The sequence below is a fragment of the Astatotilapia calliptera genome, chromosome 7 (assembly GCF_964374335.1).
Source record: "Astatotilapia calliptera chromosome 7, fAstCal68.1, whole genome shotgun sequence".
Taxonomy (NCBI): Eukaryota; Metazoa; Chordata; class Actinopteri; order Cichliformes; family Cichlidae; genus Astatotilapia; species Astatotilapia calliptera.
The window spans coordinates 27,488,571-27,509,875 of record NC_137428.1 but is presented as its reverse complement, the minus strand read 5'-3'; the positions used below and the strand labels follow the sequence as shown (position 1 = coordinate 27,509,875).

Genomic DNA, 21,305 nt, shown 5'->3' with positions numbered 1-21,305 from the left:
GCTAACATACTCTGGACATAATTATAATGGTGATTACAAATTCACAGATCCACTGGACAGTGCCTTTTCACGCTGTTTCACCTCCCTTTATTTATCTTTTTGTGTGTAACACTGAGACGAGAAAGAGGCAGAAAAAGAGGAAGAAGAAGAAACTGGGCCAATGAAAGAGGGGACAATCGTTGAGCACAAGTTGATGTTAGACACAGCAGAATGAGTTTGACAGATCACAAATGCCTTGTAAGAATAGAAGAACTTAAAAAAAAGCCAAGAGGGCTAGTAGCCTTTCATACATATTTTTATAACTCTTACAAGACACAGCCTCTAAGGGCTGGGAGGCACTCCTAAATAGATCTTAAGCTCTGTCTTTCTGCTACTTCCCTGCCATTTTGGGAGACACTGCTCTGTTTCCAGTGTAAGAAACAAAGAGCTGCTTAAACAGATTATTACATTTTGCATATTAGTTCCCTTGCAAGCTGCACTGATCAGATTGGTCATGGATCAGGGGGCAGACGGGTTTAGGCAGAAATAGATATTGCATAGCTTCTGGCTCCCCAGCCTTATTACAAACCATTAAAAGGCGTTTTGCACACTTCCTTCTTAATGCCATTTCCTTCCCCCTGGGAGGAGTCTTGTTTTGCTAAATGGAGTTCCAATCACAGGCTTGACACTTCCTTAATGAAAAGTAAATGGAAGGTAAACAAAAGAAAAGCAGTGACACTGACAATAGACACACACACACCAACACAAAAATCTTATGATTTTTTTTTTATCATTATGGTTTTAAGACTTAATTTATTTAGTTTGTCTAGCGGGAAATCACAACGCATAGCTAGGGTAACACTCACAAATGGAAAAAAAATGTTTCTTTATAACATTCAAATAATTTTGTCTTTAGCTGAAATTTAACGAATAAGGATATCCTTCATTAGAGGAAAAAAATTCAGTATAGTTTATCAGAATATGGGGTTTCTGCACAATGAAGCAGGATTACATTAAAAAATTTAAAATAAAATCTGACACCAGAAGAAAACTGGTGGGATGGGCAGATTATGTCTTTGTGTACAGAGCAGCAACAGCCAACTGAGATAAGCACTTTAAATGCCATCTATCCATTTCCTGCCACTTATCAAATTCGGGGTTGCAGGGGGACTGTAGCAACTGTCATAGAGCAAAAGGTAGGGCACACCCTTGATATGTCACCAGTTTGCCGCAGGGCTAATAGAGACAGACAAGCATTCACACTCAATTCAATTCAAACTTTAAATTGTAGGGCAATAATACAAAGAAACTTCAACAAACACATGACCCCTTCAGGACAAGCACTTGGTGACAGTGGGGAACTGTCATGAACCGAAGTTCCGTGCGCAAGCTGGACCCAGAAGCAGAACACACACACCAGGGTAGGAGGGAATAAAGAAAGCAAATTTATTATAACTAAAGGTGTCCCGTGAGGGTAGCCGAAAAAACAACGTATGGAACCAGAAGAAACCGAGGGACTGGGGAGGTGAACTGCGCAGGGAACGCCGAGAGCGGGGCTGTGAGAAGCTGCAAAACAAAAAAGAGAAACAGATTACTGGGGTGCGAAAAAAAGGCAGCATACGAGGGAAGGTGGAGTATACGTCTTACGGAGGTAGCCGGGCTGAGTGAACCAGAGGGGGGGGCTCCAAAAGGGTCGAGACGGCGAGGCTGATAGTGCTTCCGAATCTCAGGCGGACAGGTGGACAGGCAGGTGGCTCGCAAAAACGCCGAGTTGTGATCTGAGTACACAGGGTAAAACAGAGTCAGTTCCAATGGACAATTTGTCATAAGGGGTTTTTTCCCGCAGGTGTACGTTACCGCTGAGAGGCGACTACGGACTGGCGTGGAGCAGCAGGTAGGGCAGGATTAAATAGTCCACCTGGTGATCGCCTGGGATGGGATGCAGGTGTGGGGTTAGCAGCCATGCCCGTGGGCGTGGGCATCCCAACAGCACCACGGACGCCGGGGTGAAGGGAGGAAGACACAACAAAAGACACAGTTTGTCTTTAATAACTGAGTTTAATAATAACTAATTAAATGGAGAGTGGTGTATAAATACATAGTGAGTGAAAAAAGGTGAGTGAAGGAGGAACACTCAGTGCATCATGGGAAGCCCCCAGCAGCCTAGTCTATTCTATTGGTACTGTGAGGTCTTGAGATGGGGCCTGATTATTCAAGACCTTGTATGTGAGGAGAAGGATTTGAAGTTTGGTTCTGGATTTCAAAGGGAACCAACAAAAAGGGAAGCCAATATGGGAGAAATATCCTCTCTTTCCAGCTCCTGTCAGTACACTCGCTGCAGCCTTGTGGATCAGGCTTTTCAGGGAGTCTTTTGGACAACCTGATATGATAATAATGAACCACTGAGCCACTTTAAATGGCAGATACAAATAAGACTGAAATACCACTTTGTCTAATTTGCTAATATTTTGTACATTACAACTGCCTGGCATTACTAAACGGGTGTTTTTTAGCACAACATCAAGAGTTAGAAAGAAAGGAAGAAGGAAAAGTCCGAAGACACATGGCCAAGACATAATTTGTACTAACCAAGAAAAAAGAATTCTCCTGAAGAATAAAAGCCAAAAAATGAAATAATAAAAAGAGGGAGAGAGAGACTGGTAATATACATCAGTTATGCCAGTGGCTTTTTAATCTCTTGGGTTACGGTGGCCTTGTGAGGATAAAGCCTGTGACTGATGAAAGTGCTGGCTTGCTTTGATTTACACGACCATATTGATACAGCATGCCTGTTTAAGATCAGAACTGGCAGGAATATCTGTGGGACACATGCCATCAGCAAGTGGAAGTCCAGTGGATGCACTTGAAGAAATTAAAAAGAGGAGTGTAGGTTATAGCAATTACAGAAATGACTCCCGGCAAGTGAGGAAAGGAGGCAAGCTGAGCTGTCCATTGTATTTTAAGGGCTCTTACACAAAACCATATCTGTGAGGGAGCAATAATTTACAGATTGCTTAGAGCTTGTCAATCAGTTAAAAGCAGGAATGACAACAAAGTCTTCCAGTGCCATTTCCCTGGTTGTTCATTTTCTTGTGTGTGCAATGTTAGGAAATAAAATATATAATCTGAATGCTGATTAGTGTGTTTTATGAGAGGCCCAGACTTCAGTGTAAAACTAGGTTGCAGGCTGACAGGAAATTACATGCTTTTGCAGAGCGTGCTTTTGCAGCTAGAAAGTGTTTTTTGCTCAGGTCTCCATATCCTGGATATGTAAAATAAAGATCATTTAAAAAGACCACTTTTGAGCCGTGTCTTTCTTGGCCCTAAAGAATCCGGAATTTAACACTTGGTGCCGTGACCCCGGATTCTTGTGCAGCTGAGGGGACTAATTTGGACCTTAAGGTACGTTTATGCTCAGGAAGCCTGTAGGGCCGTGAACGCACCGTCACGCCAGGCTGCGTTACAAAATGATGCTCAATGAGAGACGTCCGGCCGGGCAGGGGGGAGAACACGTCAGCAAAACGCTGTTGTAACGCGACAACGTCCGCTCTCTGGGCCTGTGTGAGATGGTCATCACAAGGGAGGGAGGCGGGGATGATGGAATTTGGCACCTCCGGCCCCAACTCATCTCTCTCCTTAACCAGGCTCACCAGAGAAGCGGTTTCAACCTCTCTCCACGCTTTAAGGAGATTGAGGTGATAAATCTGCGTGGCCCCTCCCCTGTCCGACCGAGCGACCTCATAGTCAACGTCCCCGACTCGCCGTGTGACCACAAAGGGTCCTTGCCACTTGGCGAGCAACTTTGAGCTAGAAGAAGGGAGTAATACAAGCACTTTGTCTCCCGGTGAAAATTGCCTGAGTCTAGCCCCTCTGTCATACAGGCGTTGCTGACGCTGCTGAGCCTGGAGCAAATTCTCCCGTGACAACCTCCCCAAAGTGTGGAGTTTTGCTCTCAGGTCCAACACGTACTGAATCTCATTCTTGGTGGGGCTCGGACCGTCCTCCCAGCTTTCTTTAATCAGGTCGAGCACCCCACGTGGCCTCCTGCCAAACAGCAGTTCAAAGGGAGAAAATCCCGTGGAGGCCTGGGGCACCTCCCGCACTGCGAATAACAGAGGGTCTAGCCAGTGATCCCAATTGCGTTCATCCTCGTTAATGAACTTACGAATCATGGACTTTAAGGTCTTATTCAGCCGCTCCACCAGCCCGTCCGTCTGATGGTGGTAGACGCTGGTCCGAATAGATTTAATGCCCAGTAATTCCTACAGTTCCCGCAGTGTACGAGACATAAACGACGTGCCCTGGTCAGTCAGTATCTCTTTCGGGATTCCGACTCGGGAGATGACCTGAAACAGTGCCTGCGCCACACTCTTTGAGATGGTGCGCAGCGGGACTGCTTCCGGGTACCGCGTTGCATAATCCACCAGGACTAATACAAAGCGGTAGCCGCGTGCACTCCGGTGAAACGGCCCGATGAGGTCCATGCCAATGCGCTCGAACGGGACCTCTATGAGTGGAAGCGGATGCAAAGGCGCTTTTGGTATAGCCGGCTGATTAACAAGTTGGCAGTCCGGGCAGGACGCGCACCAGCGGCGCACATCCGCTCGGATGCCCGGCCAATAAAATCGGGCCGTTATTCGCTCCAGAGTTTTTTTGTATCCCATATGCCCTGCCATGGGGTTATAATGAGCCGCCTGGAAAATCGTTTCCCGGCGGCCCTGCGGCACCAACAGCTGGGTGTGTGTCCCCTCCATCACGACTCACTCGATATAACCTGTCTTTCGATAAAATGAAGCGTGGGTAGGTCCGCACGGCTTCGGGGCACACCACGTGACCATCAATCTCAATCACTTGGTCAAAGGCTGAGCGTAGGGTGTCGTCACGAGACTGTTCCAGTGGGAAATCACCCGTGGGGGGAACTTCCGGAGCCGGCAGGGCTACCTGTGAAGGACCCGCCGTCTCCCCCTCCCCAGAGTCAGTGTCGGACGACCCCGCGTCACCAGCATGTAGTGTCTGCGCCGCGCAGACACTACATGCTACTAGCGGTCGTGACCGCACCCCCGCATACTGTCCCAACAGATGATGAAACCCCGGCCAATTCGTACCCAGAATTAGGGGATGCGACAGGCGCGGGCTAACCGCAGCCGTTACTCTATGCGTTTTGCCCCTATACTTTAATAACAGCGGCATTATGGGATACCTGTGAACATCACCATGCACACACCTCACCACCACCCATTCTGCCTCCAGCAATGCCCCGGGGCGAACCAAGCTTTGGTGCACGAGGGTCTGCGTGCAGCCCGTGTCCACCAAAGCATGGCGTATACCCCCTTGAGTCCTTACCGGAATGCTGTATGTCCCTCCCAGACCGGGAGAGGGTGCTGGAGCACCGGCAACGCGGAACACCTGCCCCACCTCCATCAAAGGACAGTCCCTCCTCAGGTGTCCCGGCTGTCCGCACTTCCAGCACTCCTGCCCTGTCTGTGCTGCTCTCCGTGGCTCAGGGGCGGCACTGCTCAGGTCCGATCCCTGGGAAGGCACAAACGCAGCAAAAGGATTAGTGGGGCTCAACGCCAGCGTCCGCTCTGCCTGCCCTGGCGCAGGCACCCGGCGCCTCGGTGCCGGCACCGGGGCTTGTCTGTTCGGCCTCCGGCCGCTGTCCCCGGGCTCCCCGGCTCTAGCGGCAAGGTGGTCCTCCGCCAACGTAACCGCCACCTCCAGACTCGCGGGACGGTGGCACCTGACCCATCTCGCCGTCTCCGCAGACAGCCCCTCCACGAACTGCTCCAGCACCACTTTGTCCACCAGCAGCGTCTCGCCCTCTGACGATCCCGGCTGCAGCCAGCGTACGGCCGCGTCATGCAGCTTCCGGGCCCAAGCAAACGGCCGATCCGCCACGGCCAGCCGACAGGCCCGGAACCGCCGGCGATGATCTTCAGCGGTGAGCCCCAACCTGTCCACCACCGCCCGGCTCACGTCCCGGAAGCTGCCCCTCGAAGCCGGCGGCAGACTCAGGGCCGCCGTCCGAGCCTCCCCCGACAGCAAAGGAAGCAAACGCGGAGCCCACTCCACCTGCGGCCACTGGCAGGCCTCCGCCGTGGCACGAAAAGTCTCCAGAAAAACCTGGGGGTCGTCCCCGTCCCCCATCCGAGGCACCGCCACCGACAGCGGTGGGGGCTTCGGCGGGGCAGCGGCGCCAACCAGCCGCTCCAGAACCAGAGTCTGCCGGTCCGTCTGCTCCTGCAGCGCAGCCAGGTGAGCCCGCTGGGCTGCCGCATGATCGTGGCTCATCTTCGCCACCACCTGCGCCAAAAACTGCAAAGGCTGGGCGGGCGGCGCAGCCTGCGGGTCGAACATCCCCACACCGGCAGGCTCCTGGGTTTCGGCACCACTTGTGACACACGCTAGGCACAGATACACCCACACACAGGTCGTTGTCATCAAGTCCCACATTTATTAAGAGTGTGCACTGAATCACAACAGAACACCGTCTGACAGCGGTCGGTTTCCCCAGCGTCTCTCTCCTCCGCTCCTCTCCACCTCACTATATAAAGGAAAGGAAAACCACCATCAGTCCAAAATCGCCATCAGCTGTTCTTACCAGCACCGCCCCGTTGAGCTCACTGCACCACTCCTCCCCTGCAGCCGCGCCCCGGACCACACCTCCGCCACAGTGTCTTTTGTTATATATAAATGTGTGAATGTATAAGTGAAGTGTAAAATTGTTATTTGGATGAATGATTAAAGATGCACATTGTTTTGAGAGAAAAGGCGGTGTGTGTGTGAGACGATTATGAAAGTATTGCATGGATGATGTTACAAAACTGAGCTGAAAGAATGGTGATGTGTGGAAAATTGTTAATTATCCTGATGTCTGAAAGAGCTCTGCTGAGCACGCTGAAGACTGTGATGTGAATGCTTACAAAACCAAAGAGCTTAGTATATTTAAAAGTGTGTGTGCGTGAAATAAGGGTGCATTGTTTTTAGATCAAGACTTAGCAGAATTACAGAAGGTTTATAGACTGTAAATACAAAAAAAACAAAACAAAACAAGAGTTCGATTAGCCTGTAGAAACAGGAAAGAGAGAAACAGAAAAATATGAGTCTGTGTGGCTGTGTGTGTGTGACAGGAAGCAGTGTGTGTGACAGGAACTTTGCATGCCCATAAAAGGAAACTGGCTGGTGTGTGAAGTGTGCACCCAGAGAGAGAGAGACGAGTTAAAATCTAGGCAGATGAAGCTAATGGATGTCTTAAGAGAAGAAATGAAAAGGATATTAATTGAATGTTTTAGTGTGTCAATACAGGTGGACTCTTCTCAACCTGAAAACGTGAGTACAGCGGCAAAATCATAGATTAACAGAATTGGGAGGAAAACAGGCTTTGGCTTAAAATTTGACAGCTTCACCTCTCATTGTCTCCTTATCCTGAGAAGAAGCTTAAAGGACAGTCAATCTCCTGATGAAGACAGAAGACAGACAGAACACCGTGTACTTGAAGAATTAACAGCAGGCAAAAAGACTGAACTATAACACTGACGACTCCAGCAGCAGCATGTAAGAAAGCACGTGATGCAACATGCATGCTGATTTGGGCCTGTGTTGAGCTGCGAGGCCCCACAGGAAACTGAGAACAGTGAGAGGTGAACCTGGACACCATATAGTGAATGCATATGAGCTAAAATTGGATTGAAGGCTGAATTCATGGAGGTTTAGGAATGTCCACCACATCACAATAAAGAGGTAAAAAAAGTAAAAAATAAAGAGAGAAACTAACTAACAATTAGATTATTGAGTAGAAAACACATATATAAATGGTTACATGTGAAATTATTTTTGGGGAGAAGCAGAATTGAAATAGTTTGAATCCACAGCTCAGTGCAAAGAGGCATGAGTTAAACCTGATGATAAAATACATATGCAATGAAGAAGCAGCTTACACTCCATTAACATAACCACATAACATGAATGCAAGGAAGAACACGCTTACATTATCAATGTGAATACATTAAATAAACTGGTATTTCTGGCCGGAGAGAGAGAAGTGGGTCGTTTAAGCACTCATGATAATAATGAAAATGTCTCAGTTTTGTTATTTTAAGGTGCAAAGCAGACCTGGATCAATTTTCCACATGCAGCAGTCGGAAGAAAGTTATAGGTTAACATCACTGGAAACGTTCAGGCCAAGTTTCTGGCTGAACTGTTTACAGCGCCATGTGTCACTAAACCTGACAAGCGAGCTCTAACCCCTGGCTGAAGACAAGGAATGCTGTTATTTAAGGTGGGAAATCAAAATTTGGGTTAGCAAGAAAAACTGACTGCTTACGTGGGAAAATTGTGAAGGAGTCTGAAACATTGCAAAAAGAAACATATACAAAATCACACACACAAACAGAAAATGCATTAACCTTACAATCACGAGAGAGCTCATGAAGATTAGACACCATGTTGAGCATGTGAGTCTGTTTATCGGTGTTAAAATAGTGTGAACACACTTAAACCCTAAAGTTGAGGAATAGCTCAGGAAAGTTTCATGACAAGAGAGTGACGTTGGTGAAAATGAAAAGTGATTAAAAGCTTCAAGTAATTTTAAAATAGTGAATTGGAAGTGCTCTTGTGTCGATTGAGCAAAACAAGTGATTACTCTAGGAAGGAAATAAAATAATTTAATAATGTGGTAAGATTTAAATGTGCCTTTCTCTTGTCACGGTAACTTCCTGAGATATGACTCAGTATTCAAATTAGCTGAAATGAGTGGTGAGAAAGAAGCTTCCTGTGTGGCTGTGTGTCAGAGACTTTGAATGGAGGAAACATAGCAGAGGCTGAGAAGAATTAGTTGGTGAAATATATAATGGTAAAGTAACATAATTAAATAAGGTGGTCAGGTCTGTTTAGAGGGGCAGATTTGGACAAGAAATTTATAATTTAGTGATGACACATTGTTATAACGTGTTTATATCTTATGCTAAATCTAAGTATGTTAAAGTGCTTATAGGGGAACATTATTGTGTGCAAACTGTGTGGCTTTTAACAAGATTTTCTGTGTATTTAGCAGGTGAAATTATGTTGATATTATTGTTGTTTGAGTGATGGTTTGATTGTGTCAATTAGGTTTGGGTTGTTTTCTTACTTTAATAGAGGGAGTTTTATTAAATATGGCCGTGTCTAGAATTGGGCCCTTTAAAATTGTAACAGTGCACTTAGAGAAAACCTGTCAGGTGATTATGTGTCGTGTTTTGATAAGCTAATAATCAGCTCTCTTTTTCTCATTTTTGTTGTAAGCAGGCCTGCAAGATTGAATTAACAGCGCTGAAAAAAAATTTGGGACAGCAAATATAAGGTGACCTTTTCCAGATTACAACTGGCTGAGGAAAAGGCTACCTGTGGGAACCTGGGAGTTCCTGTCTAAAAGGATTGCCGCGTGTCAATCCAGACCAAAAATGATAGACAGTTGTTTTTTCTTTTGAGTGAGTGTGTGTGAATGAGTGAATGTGGGTTAGCATGAATAAAGGGGGACAAACAATTGACTAGGTTGGGGAGAGAAAGGGGATGCTTTGCAGACTTAATGTTTTGGCTGCTGATTTTGGGTTGCTGATGTTTGCTTTGAGAAAATTCTGTTTTATTGACTGGGTTTAGATTATGGTACTAGATTATATTGTTGGGAAAATGCCAAATGCTAAAGGGGAGAAACTTTTTGGTAGAACTCATGCCATTAACAAAATAGGCCACTGTAGAAGTCAATTAAAGTTTATAGAGGAAAATAGTGGGAAGCAAAACTCACTAAAATTAAATTACACTACCAAACATTATAAGACGATATATGTGTGTGTTTGTGTGTCTGTGTGTGCAATAATTCCTACCAAGCAGAAATTGTAACTGAAATTTGTCAAGTTCTCCACTTCTTCCATGTATACCTTTCCATATGTCTCCTTCACGTTCACATGCGTATATTTTGACTTGCTTATACTGACATTCATTCTTTTTCTCTCCAGCACATACCTCCGCCTGCTCCCTACTCTCACTGCAGATCACAATCTCGTCTGCAAACATCATAGTCCACGGAGACTCCTGCCTGTCCTCGTCTTTCAACCTGTCCATCACTCTTGTAAACAAGGAGCTTAGAGCAGATCCCTGATGCAATCCCACCCCCACCTTGAGCACATCTGTAACTCCACCTCACCATTCTCGCTGTTATCATATATGAGCTGCACCACTCTCACATACTTCTCTCCCACTCCTGACTTCCTCCTGCTGTACCACAGCTACTCTCTTGACACCCTATCACATGCTTTCTCTAGATCCACAAAGACAAAGTGCAACTCCTTCTGACCTCCTCCAGACTTCTCCATCAACACCCTGAAAGCAAACACTCCATCTGTAGTGCTCTTTCTCAGCATGAAGTCAGACCGCTGCTCACTGATAATCACCAACCTTCGTGGTATGGCTCATCAGCTTTTATCGCTCTAGTTACTACAGCTCTGCACATCGCCTTTGGGCTTAAAAATTAGTACCAGTGCACTTCTTCATCGATAAATTAACTTCTGAAGCATGAAAAAAATTGCAAAAAAATTCAATTTTTTTTAATATAGATTTCTTTTGTTTACTGAACTTTCTGACAAATTGAAAAAATAAATTAAATATCAAGTTACATGTATAGTTTTTTCCAGTTTATTTATCTTCAACAAACAATAACATATCACTGAGTTAGGGTTACAAAAAAAACCCCTTGATGATGTAAATGTTTTAAAAACTTCAAATATGATGCATTTTATGTGCTTTACAGGATTAATATTTAAATATGCGTGAGGCCATTTTAGCCTATTTTTTCAGCTGTAGCACCAGGTGGGTTTAATGGTGTGAGAACAAGTAAACAAGTAAAACCCAGGCATGAGCTCCATGCAAATTTAATAATAATGTAATAATAATAGGTCCGTGGTTTAGTATCATATTACAGCATACAGGTTAATAAAAATTCAAAATTTATTGAAGATTAGAAGAAGAAAAAAATCAGGGTTTAAGAATTTGTATTTCCTACTGATGTTAATCACAAAAATATTCATAAAAAGAACTTTAGACCAGCCTGACTAAAGGGCAAAGGATCTTCCAGGAATGGTGAGGCTATTTTCAGAAGGTGAACATAACCTGCAGAGCTGCAGCAAAACCATGCCAGTGTACCCTGACTTGAACTGGTTTTGTAATACTGAAAATGAAGGGTTAAAGTGGCTAACTAAAGATTTCCAACTTCAGAAGATGCATAATCATGAATGTAGCCTGAACTGTTTACCCTGAATTGTTTATTCATTAAACAAACAAACAAAAAAACACGTTTTAACCTTTAGATGTACTGACTCACTCTTTTGCTCTTTAAGATGACATTAACATCACGCTGGGAATGCAGTGTACTAGCTTACATTGGCAATCAATATGTGACTGGAAGAAAATGTCTTCAGAGATGATGAAGTCAAAACCATTTTGGTTATAATTGCAAGAAATGAAGAAATACATGATGGAACTAATGTAGGTCTGAAATCAATGAACCCAGTTATTCCACACTGTTATGCTGCATAATTAAAGTGCTGTGAAAACTCTGTTATCCCAAATCCATCACCCTCCAACCTTAATTTTGCCCCCCCTCCACCTGCCATTGTTCTCATTTTTACAACACCATTATTATTTTCATACGACTGTTGTCCTTTAAAGTGTGTCCATAACATGCATTATGTAAACGCTGTGAAAAATATGTGAAGATGAATTTGCCTTCAGCACACTGATTTAGACTGCTTGATTTCTTCCTGAGACAAAATTCTGACATCCTCCTAAAATGTCATGCAGTGCCCGGGACTTCATCTTTCTTAAAAGAAAAACACAAGTGAGCACTGAGTTTTGTACTGATTATGAAAAACGACTTTGACATGAATGGAACGTATCCCAGATGACACTAACATCTGTACTATAAACATGTTGAAAACAGCAGCTTCTGCTAGTGACTTTCTCAGCTAAAATGAAGACACCACACTTCCAAATCTCATCCATTCCCTCTGTTGTTGAATATATACATTTTGATTATAGCAGTCTGTTAAAGGTCAGTCTGCGAGCTCAGTGTCAGTCCATCATACTGTATGTAGCCAGTAACAGGCTTAAAAGCTTTGCATGATGAACTCCGTCGACACTATCTTAGAGTGCTTTTCATTTAAACGCAGTGACATCTTTTTAAGCACTTGGGACCTTTATTAATCATGAGTGATTTTAAAGAATATGGCAGTCAGAACTCTGAATTTAAAATCCCAATTACTGAATGGCATTAACAATTACTGTCTTTCTTTACAAATGCTATGGTACTATGCCACTGAAAGCTCATTCAAACAAATGTATTTTGATGTTAACTGGGCTCATTTCTTGATGGAAGATGTTACATTTTCTAAATAAATATTTATGCAGATGTTATAGTCGACTCTATTTAATTAATATGTTTTAAATTTCATTCATTTAATGTATGATCTTCTTTATTATTACTTATATGAGCCAAAGTTTTAGACACAACATGTCAATGTGGAGAAACCAGTGTGATTTTCACTTTGGCATAGCTTATTTTTAGACATGCATTTAAATAAAAAAAATAAAAAAATAAGATTATAATACCCATTTCGGGAGCCATATGTTTGGTACCCCATCATGCTTAACCACTGCAATATGCTTTATGTCACTTTCTATTCATGCATATCTCCATGTAATCTATCTTGTAGAGGGAAGAATTGATCACCAAAGTTGCACGCAGTGAAGTTTAACTCTGAACATCCTGCTGCTCTGACAGCAGCATCGTGCTCTTTTCAAAGGCCAATATTAAACCATTACTGAACATATTGTAGCAGAACTAGATGGTGCCAGTCACCAGTGATGCACAAGCAGAACTTATAGAAATCTCATTTTTCAAAATTGTTCATCATATTCATCAGTCTAATCAGCTAAGACATAGTACAGGTATCTCTGCTTTGCTTTACTTAAAACAGCTGCAGCGGTTCCTCATGAAGTCTGCTTGGTGTTTTACACTTTACTTGGCCAAGAAAAAAGATGATCAGTAATGAAACCATGGTATTGATTAAAAAAAACTGTTCTGTGCATGGGTTCATTTGCACCCTTCTTTGTTTATTTTACAGCACAAACTCTCACCTTGGCTTTGTTGCTGTTTTGCACGTGTTAACAGTATATCAGCTCCTGATCTGCGTGATGTCCACAGAGGATCTAATAAACCCTGATTTCCCACTGATTCTAGTGTCAGGACGACCTTACTGGTCAGTAGCTTCGCTCCCCTTGAAGCTAGTTGCATTTGTTTCCCCAGTCAGAATTGCCATGCTGTGCCCACAGAGCACAGTGTGAGTTGTTTTTTTTAGTGCAGAATTTGTGAAATAATAATAATACACCTGCAGTTCAAAAGTTTAATTTTTCAGTGAACAGATTTTTGATCTGTTCACAATAACAGCGAGGCGTCTTGAAAGGAGAATCAATCACAGGGACAAGCCGAACAGCAGCAATGGCTTGGCCTTTTTGGCAGATGTAGCCTGGTAGGTGTCCATAATTTCTAATCCAAAAGTGGAAGAATTTACTCGAATCGGTCAGCTGGCCACAGTGTCACCATCACCCATGGAGGGTTTTAGAGCCAACTATGCTTTGGCTCTAAATTATGTTTTGCCAAATACAAAGAGGTTTTGATCTTTATATGCATAAAAAAGCTGAACTGCATTCACTGAATTTGTTATTATATCTGTTAGGTAACAGAGAAATTGAACACTATCAAACATCACCTATCCTGTGAGGCATTTCTACAATACACAATAAATATGGAAATAATGTTTTAAGTTATTCATACTAAAAAAAAAAGTTTAACACCAAATGCCTCCAAAAATATAATTTTGTCATCAAATATTATACCGGTAATTATTTTTGATTGTTCTGTCCCTTCACAAAGATCCAGAATTCATAAATCCAGACTGACTTTGACCTGTAACATCATCAGTTTCTAGAAGCTTGTTTGTTTACCCTTTTCTTTCCCTTCTTGATGTACTTAAAGGCTTTTAATTTGTTGAGTTATTGAAGCTGACCGCTCACTGCTCAGACTATTGGATATCAATAAAAGTCACAGTCAGCAGAACGCTGAACTATGGCTTTTACTGTCTGTAACACTACACTTCACTGTGACATACACCTTTTTCTGATTCATAGAGATGTTAGTTTCTGGTGAATAATAATAGTGAAATAAATGTTAAATTCTTTAGGTATGGAACAAAAACCTGACCTAATTATATAATATCACATAAAATGGCAATTTTAAATAAGGCTGGTAGTGTTGGTGTTTATAACTTGACAATATATACAAACTTAACTTCACGTTTTCTGGGTTTTAACCCACAATGAGAACATCAGCTTACACAATACGCGTGTTTCGTTCTATGTTGGATTCAGTCCAGCTGTAGATGTCTGCCAAACATGTAGAAAATGCTTTTATGTGGTGCTGTTGCTTTGGCATAATGTTCAATCATAAACTCGCATCTGTCAGCTTCACTCTTGACAAGGCCCTCAATGGTATTTTGCATCTTCTTTTGCTGTGATCTACAACTAAAATGTCTCACGGAGCACCCCAGTCATTAGTAACTTCAGAGTTCTGTAGCTGAAATCAATAATGCATCATGTTTTGCTTTACCAACTCCTCCACAGCTCATTACAAAAAGACTTTAAGGGAAACCAGTTCAAGGGCGTACTGCGGTACCAGAGAAATGGAGTGATGAAAAGGGTAAAAACAAAGATGGAGAATAAAAAAAACACACATAAAGAGTTGTAATCTGAGTAGCTAGCCTGAGGAGACTAGTCTGATGGGAAAAAGCACAGCTTAGGTGGAGAATTACACAGGTTTCCCATCTTTATTTGTCCTGCCTGTCACTAAAACCAAATCCATTCTAGTAATCACTAAAACCTACAAAGCAGTTCCTTTATGTCTCCGACTAGCATTTTCTTCACTATCAGCACAACATTAAAGGACAGGTGTATTTTACAAGAGGACTTTGTGCTTCTGCCATAATTCCACAAACTGCAATTCACTAATATTTCACATGAGTGCAGGAAATTCGTTAAAACAATCAAAATCTGTCCAGCTTTATATTTCTTTTCCTAATACAATCATCCTTTTGTGCTCCAAACTTTGTTTATCATAGATGTTTTTAATTAATTACGGGTGTGTAGAACTAGCATTAAAAATAAGCAAATCTACTTTTTCTAACCCTAAACTTCTGGAAATGGGATAATAAATTCTGACAAAGCTACCATCACACCAAGCAGCAAATGTAGCTGAGCAGCAAGAGCTCCTGGATGTGTAACACCTCAGTCACACAGGCCTACACAGCAGTAGTCAGCTCTCTGTCAATCTCTGTTTGCTGTTTGCTATATTCCTCTATTGGTGTCGAGAGGTTGTTGGAGGCTGCTTGCAGCAGCTAAGTCAAACAGAGTGCATATGGTGCTGCCCCAAAGAACTCCTTGGGATTGTTTTGATCACTGGCAGTTTGCCACTGATGCCAACTTATCTCCAAACACTCTGCAACCACATACTGAGTGATAGTGAAACTGTGAAATATGAGTTTCACACCAGAGATAAAGACTACTGGCCTTAAAGTAAAAGTCGCATGTCACCACTTTGTTGGCGGCAACAGGGGTAACCATGAAGGTGAAGTTTATTTTGAAGGGGGGCATTCTCTTTTTTTTTCTTTTTTAATTATCCTGATAAATGGATTAGTATGAATAGTGACTATGGGAAAATACTTACATTCAGCTTACATGGAAAAAACTACATGAGCTCATAAGTCCTGGGGTTTTATTTCAAGAAGGGAAGAGAATAAATCTTTCACCCAACTGATCAGCAACTTGTCTGTAAGAAGAGTAAGGCCTTCATGACAAGAAAAACACCCCACTCTGTCCTGCTGTGGCAGTAGTGTTAGCCTTAAAAATAGATACGTTACTCTTAGGTAGCATTACATAAGGTATGAAAAACTTGCACTGAAGCAATACATTAGTAAAAGAGTAGACTTGATGTCATTGTCATCGCTATTCACTACAGAAACAGTAATCTATTCTATTCCTGGAAATCATGACAAGAAATGTCACTTGTTTATTAAAGTTCTTTCTTTCTTGTTCATAAAAGACACAGAGAAAATAAAGAGCATGAAGATGCCTGCAGGGTAGATCAGAGGAGCGAATGATGTGGAGGTGAATAAGAAAAGGAACAACTGTTGATGGTTAAGATAACAATGAAACAAGAGAAGTAAAGACAAAAAAAACAGAGCAATGTAAAAACGGTACATTATTGTTGAATACAATATTGTTGAATACAAAAACCAGTGTGTTGGTATATTTTGAATTGGAATGAAAAGAAAGGTGAGGTTGGGGAGATGGAGTGCTCCATGGCTCCAAGGTTTATGGGGAAATGTGTTATCTTTGTATTTATATGTGTTCAGAGTGCATTTAGTGAAAATCGAAATGTAGGACAACAAAGTTCAGTAAATGTTTTTCTCTAGAATATTGATTAGTGACTCACAATGTAAATCAATCAAATCCCTTTAGATTGGATTTATTTATAGAGCACTTTAAAAACAACACAATTGACGGAAGTGTGCTCCGGTTAAAGACAGTAATTATACAAGAACCATGTATTAAACAAAAAGTAAAGACACAAAATAAATACAATAAATAACAGTAAAAAAAATAGCAGTAAAACATATAGACAATGAAATACTTAAAAAATAAAAAAAAGATTAAAAGTGACCAAAAACTAAATCCCAGGATTTTATACCACCAGTGCACCATCAGTGTTTCCTAACAAAAAAGAAAGTAAAGGGTAGGAAACTGATTGCTTCTCATGGCCTTGTGTGTCATGGAAATCACAGAGATGAAGAACTATTCACTTTTGTTGCTAACTTTTGCGTTTCATGAATTATTAAATGTGGAGCAGCAGTCAGTCAGGAATCAGGAATAAGAAATCAGTGCTCAGGGTGGGGGGGGCAGCGGGAACCTCAAAAAAATAAATTGGAGTTCTGCTCGTAATGAAATGCTTGCTTAGAGACAGAATGAATGATGGGAGGTAGAAGTAGCTGAACAAAATTAAGAGTGTGGTGCAGTGTGAAGAAGGTGATGCATTGGATCCACTTTTCCATCACTCTCTTCTCCATCTTCTTCTGCTTGGGTGTAACATGCATGAAATTAACATATAGTCGTCTGTCGGGCAAAGGTCCAACACCAAATAGTGTGTTTAACAGCCAAAGATCCTCTTTGAAGATCACCCTTAGGGAAATGAAGAAGAAAAACGACTTCTTTATTCAATCTAAATCAAAGAAAAAGCCCAGACAGGAATATCTTTTTATTGCTGGTACTTATTCCTAAATTTAAACAAACCCTGACTCTTTCTTTCACATTAACATCTTTGTTGACATAATGAACTGTTAGATGTGCCTTGATAGTTCTGGGCTCACCTCTTTTTGCCTTCAGAACTGCCTTAATTCTTTGATTCAACAAGCTGCTGCAAACACTCCTCAGATATTTTGGACCATTTCGGACACAGCTGCAGATTTGTCGGCTGTGATTGGTTGATCATATATTTGCATTAATGCATTAATAAGCAAAGTTAACTACTATTTATTGATGACAAGGAATAAACCTGTATTCTATTTGGTGGTAAAGTAGCCCGGGAAATTAGTTGCCACACAGTGCACAATAACAGGGGCTTTTGCAGCGATTTAATTGCATGCAAAGAAGATACAAAAAGTAAAAAGCACAAAAACATACAATGAAAAATATGCACTAAAAATACAGCAGAGGCTCTGACTACACACAGAAACAAAGGAACAAATTAACTCAACCCAAAACCACCAAATCATAATAAAATGCCTGCAGCCACTTACAAAGCACGGCAGTTTCTCTAGCTTCACGTTTGCACACTCTGATGATTGCACACTCTGCATCCTCTAACACATATGAGGATATGTGGATCTATAGCCCACCTCCTGATTATACTATCACTAACACCAACAGCAAGTACTTTACAAAGCAGTTACACATCACTGTCCTCCATGTATCTCCAGTTTGGTGCATACCAAACATGACCCCAACATACAACAAACATGGCCACATCTGACAGAAGAAGAAAAAACATTCAAAAGAAACTGCCAAGGAACATGTTTACTGGCCTTTACTCTTAACCTCCCAAGACAAAACTTATTTAGTCCAGATTCAAAACTCCCTTAAGTTATAGGTTAAAACCTATAACACAAATATCGTGTCAGATCAGTTTTATTTTACTGTAACATTTGTTTTAACTTATTTATTCATTTTTTTAATTAATTTAATTTACTTTTGAAAATGCTTTACAGGTGTATTTGAGTAATATACCTTAAGTAAACCTTGATTTTTAAATTATGAAATAGCTGCACTCTTTTGTTATTTGTATAGATAGTGTGTATTGTTTGGCAGGCTTAGCAGGTTTGTTATGTCTGTTTTGTTTATTGGGATGAAGCAGCTGTGGTATGCACTCTCAAAAAATGATTTTTTTTTTTTTAAATATGATTCTGAAAGTTGTTAAAAAAAAAAACCTTAGTCAACAACACTTTTTGAGGAGCAGAAGGCCGACTACACACACCATATATTAAATTTTCTCTGCAATAACTGAAGGCTATGTGGAACCAATCTTACAGAGAAAGTTGCCCAAAGGCAGCTAATTTAAATCGACAGAATACATGTAAATACGTGTAAACGCTCTGATGCCACAACAGTCTGTGTTTGCTGTCCTAATCTCTAGAACAGTGATTTTTTTTTTCTAATCTAGAGATTTATCTACATTAAAAAGTTCGCCCGAGACAGTAATATCTGTCCACAGTGACGGTGAACATCTGGTGTCATTCGTACTCCAACTGTGACTTTCATTCATTACCAACTGTAGATGTTTCTGCCTGTATTGAGCCAGCTTGGTTTTAGAACTATGCTTTTTGTAATTACATTTGGTTAGAATACTGTAAAAACCTGTAGCAGTGTTTTAAAATAATGTTTTATATTTTTTAATATACCTTTAGTTGCATTAGTCTTTCTCTTATGTATTTTTATTACATTTATAAACTTTATTTGTTTAAATGGTCTGTTTCAGTGTGTTTACAGAATGCTGACTTAACATGTGGCACATTAATTTCGTTTTTTTTTTTATTTATGTCTATATTTTTGATTGTGAAATTACCATATTTGGTTTATTGTTGGCTTCAATTCTGATGTGCCCATCATCAGGTGGGCCAAAAATTAATTTCATCGAATTAAAACTGATCAAATGTTTAATTTGTGATTCATTTTCAGTAATATTTTTAAGTCTTGTTACAAATATTAAAACACAATATAATGGAAATATATGATGTTCAGAAACTACAGTACATATTTAAATTAAAATTACCTTTTGGATTATGATATTTTGGAATTTGTTAGATTTTCTGGTCCACTGTAATTTTTTATTTTATTTTTTTACACAGTGTTGTCAATGTGCAAACAATAAACAACCATATTGTTCACTAAATCATACACATTCATACATCAAGTGAATCATTTATTATGCTGTATGTAATACTTTCTTTTGAATATTTTTAAAGTAATTAATTTATCAAAAGTGGAGACTTGACAGAGAAAATGTTTTTTTCTGTCTAGAATTAAGATGTTGGTTCTGATTCGTATCATTCACAGCGTAATTTATCAAAACATTTAAAGGAGCTCTTTAATAATTTCAAATAATTTGATTTTATTTTTATTCTGACTGTTCTGCAGTGTATGCCACTAAAGGTTTTCAACTTCAATATTCAATTTGTTCAAATCTGATGAGTGATTTAAGTATTCCTGTTTTTGGTGGTGAATATTACAGATACTCAAATTTCACTTGTACCTTTAGGTCTGACTGTAATCATATAATCAATAACTGTAATATCACTAATATGAATGTCACACTCTAGTTACTGTAAAGCCAGAGAACCAAATATCTGCTTCATATCTGTTTTGCAGCTCATATTGTTATTTTTTCTTTTGCTATATATAATATGACCTGACTCTAGTCTGGAAGGTGGTACAGGCTGGATGATGAAGAAAGGCTGAGCCTGATCACGAATCAGTTTCCAAGCTTCCCCTTAAAGGTACAGACAGCAGCAAAACTGATCCTATTTCATTCTCATTTCTGGACTGCATTGCTTCACAGCTGACAAGCGCCTGAGACCACAAGCCAGTCAGACATTTTTTTCACCTCCAGGGGAGTGTTCTTATGAACTTTAAATAACCTTTAAACTGCTGTTTGATTGGAGGTCATGGGCCTCTGGGCAGGTACTCTCTAATTGGCTCATTTTCTCTCTTCCTCATTGTGACATTTTAGGTCGTCTCATGTCTGTCACACTGTCCCAATGCTCCCTGTAGCTGTCACTACCAAAGTACAGAGCAAAGCCCCCACTGAGAAAAAGGCATTTAGAGATTATAGTTAAGTCTTGTGTGTATTTATTTTTATTTTATTTTTGCAAATGATTAAATTATTTAAATTGCACTGGATTAGTTTCCTTGCCAGAAAAAGAGAAAAATCATTCTAATCACTTTTCCCCCACCCTCAGGTATCCCTGAGCAAGAATGGTAGATCAAAATAAAATTGGCAGATTCAACAGAGAAGGTTATATCACCTAACAGAAAAGTAGAAGCCTATACATAAGTGAAAATGGGTTTTGTCCTTGGATAAAAAAAAAAACAAAACAAGAATCCATCCATATCTGTCTGATAAATTCGGACTGTGATGGAAAGGAAGGATGATATGTTGAATGCAAACACTTACTGTGGGGATTTCTATAAGTTCTGCATTGCTATAGTGTTATTATTATCGCTAGTGAAATGAGAAGATGTATTCATTTTTTCTTACATTACCAGTTCTAGGAACTGAAAGCCACCCACCCTACAAAGCATGTGTTACAGACTACCATTTGTCAGTGGCCATGTGCCATCTCTTGTTGTCCAATTGTGTACCTGGCAGGCAGCAACAGGACTTGCTGTGCCAAGAGGAGGCGTTTGGCTTGAAGCATCCTTAACTGAGAGCAATAATGTGGCACATATGGTGATAGAAAGTATGGGCAGCACTAATGGCTGAAGAAGCCATCATACTTTGGTCTGGATGTATCACTTGGCTCTGATCAAACCAGATCTCTGTGTGTCCGTTTGTCAAAACCACAATCAGAGAGCAGAACAAAGCTAATTGGTTGGCCCAAAGCAATCTACCAAGGCAGAGTGAATGTGGAGGAAGC

General features: G+C 41.0%; 1 protein-coding gene and 1 long non-coding RNA gene across 3 annotated transcripts; both read right to left on the bottom strand.

Moving 5' to 3' along the window:
• Positions 1–1,401: 1,401 nt before the first annotated feature.
• Positions 1,402–5,040, bottom strand: LOC113027393 (uncharacterized). Of its 2 annotated transcripts, XR_013910422.1 has the most exons (3): positions 1,837–4,944; positions 1,627–1,757; positions 1,402–1,545 (listed from the first exon to the last, which is right to left on the bottom strand). It is a non-coding gene; the product is annotated as an uncharacterized LOC113027393 (long non-coding RNA). The 2 variants fall into 2 exon arrangements; XR_003273041.2 differs by having other exon boundaries at positions 1,627–5,040.
• Positions 5,041–7,922, bottom strand: LOC145430227 (uncharacterized; the record flags this gene model as incomplete). Its single annotated transcript, XM_080304962.1, has 1 exon — positions 5,041–7,922. A coding segment is annotated over exon 1 (1,392 nt), but the record flags the coding sequence as incomplete, so codon positions are not given.
• Positions 7,923–21,305: the final 13,383 nt, after the last annotated feature.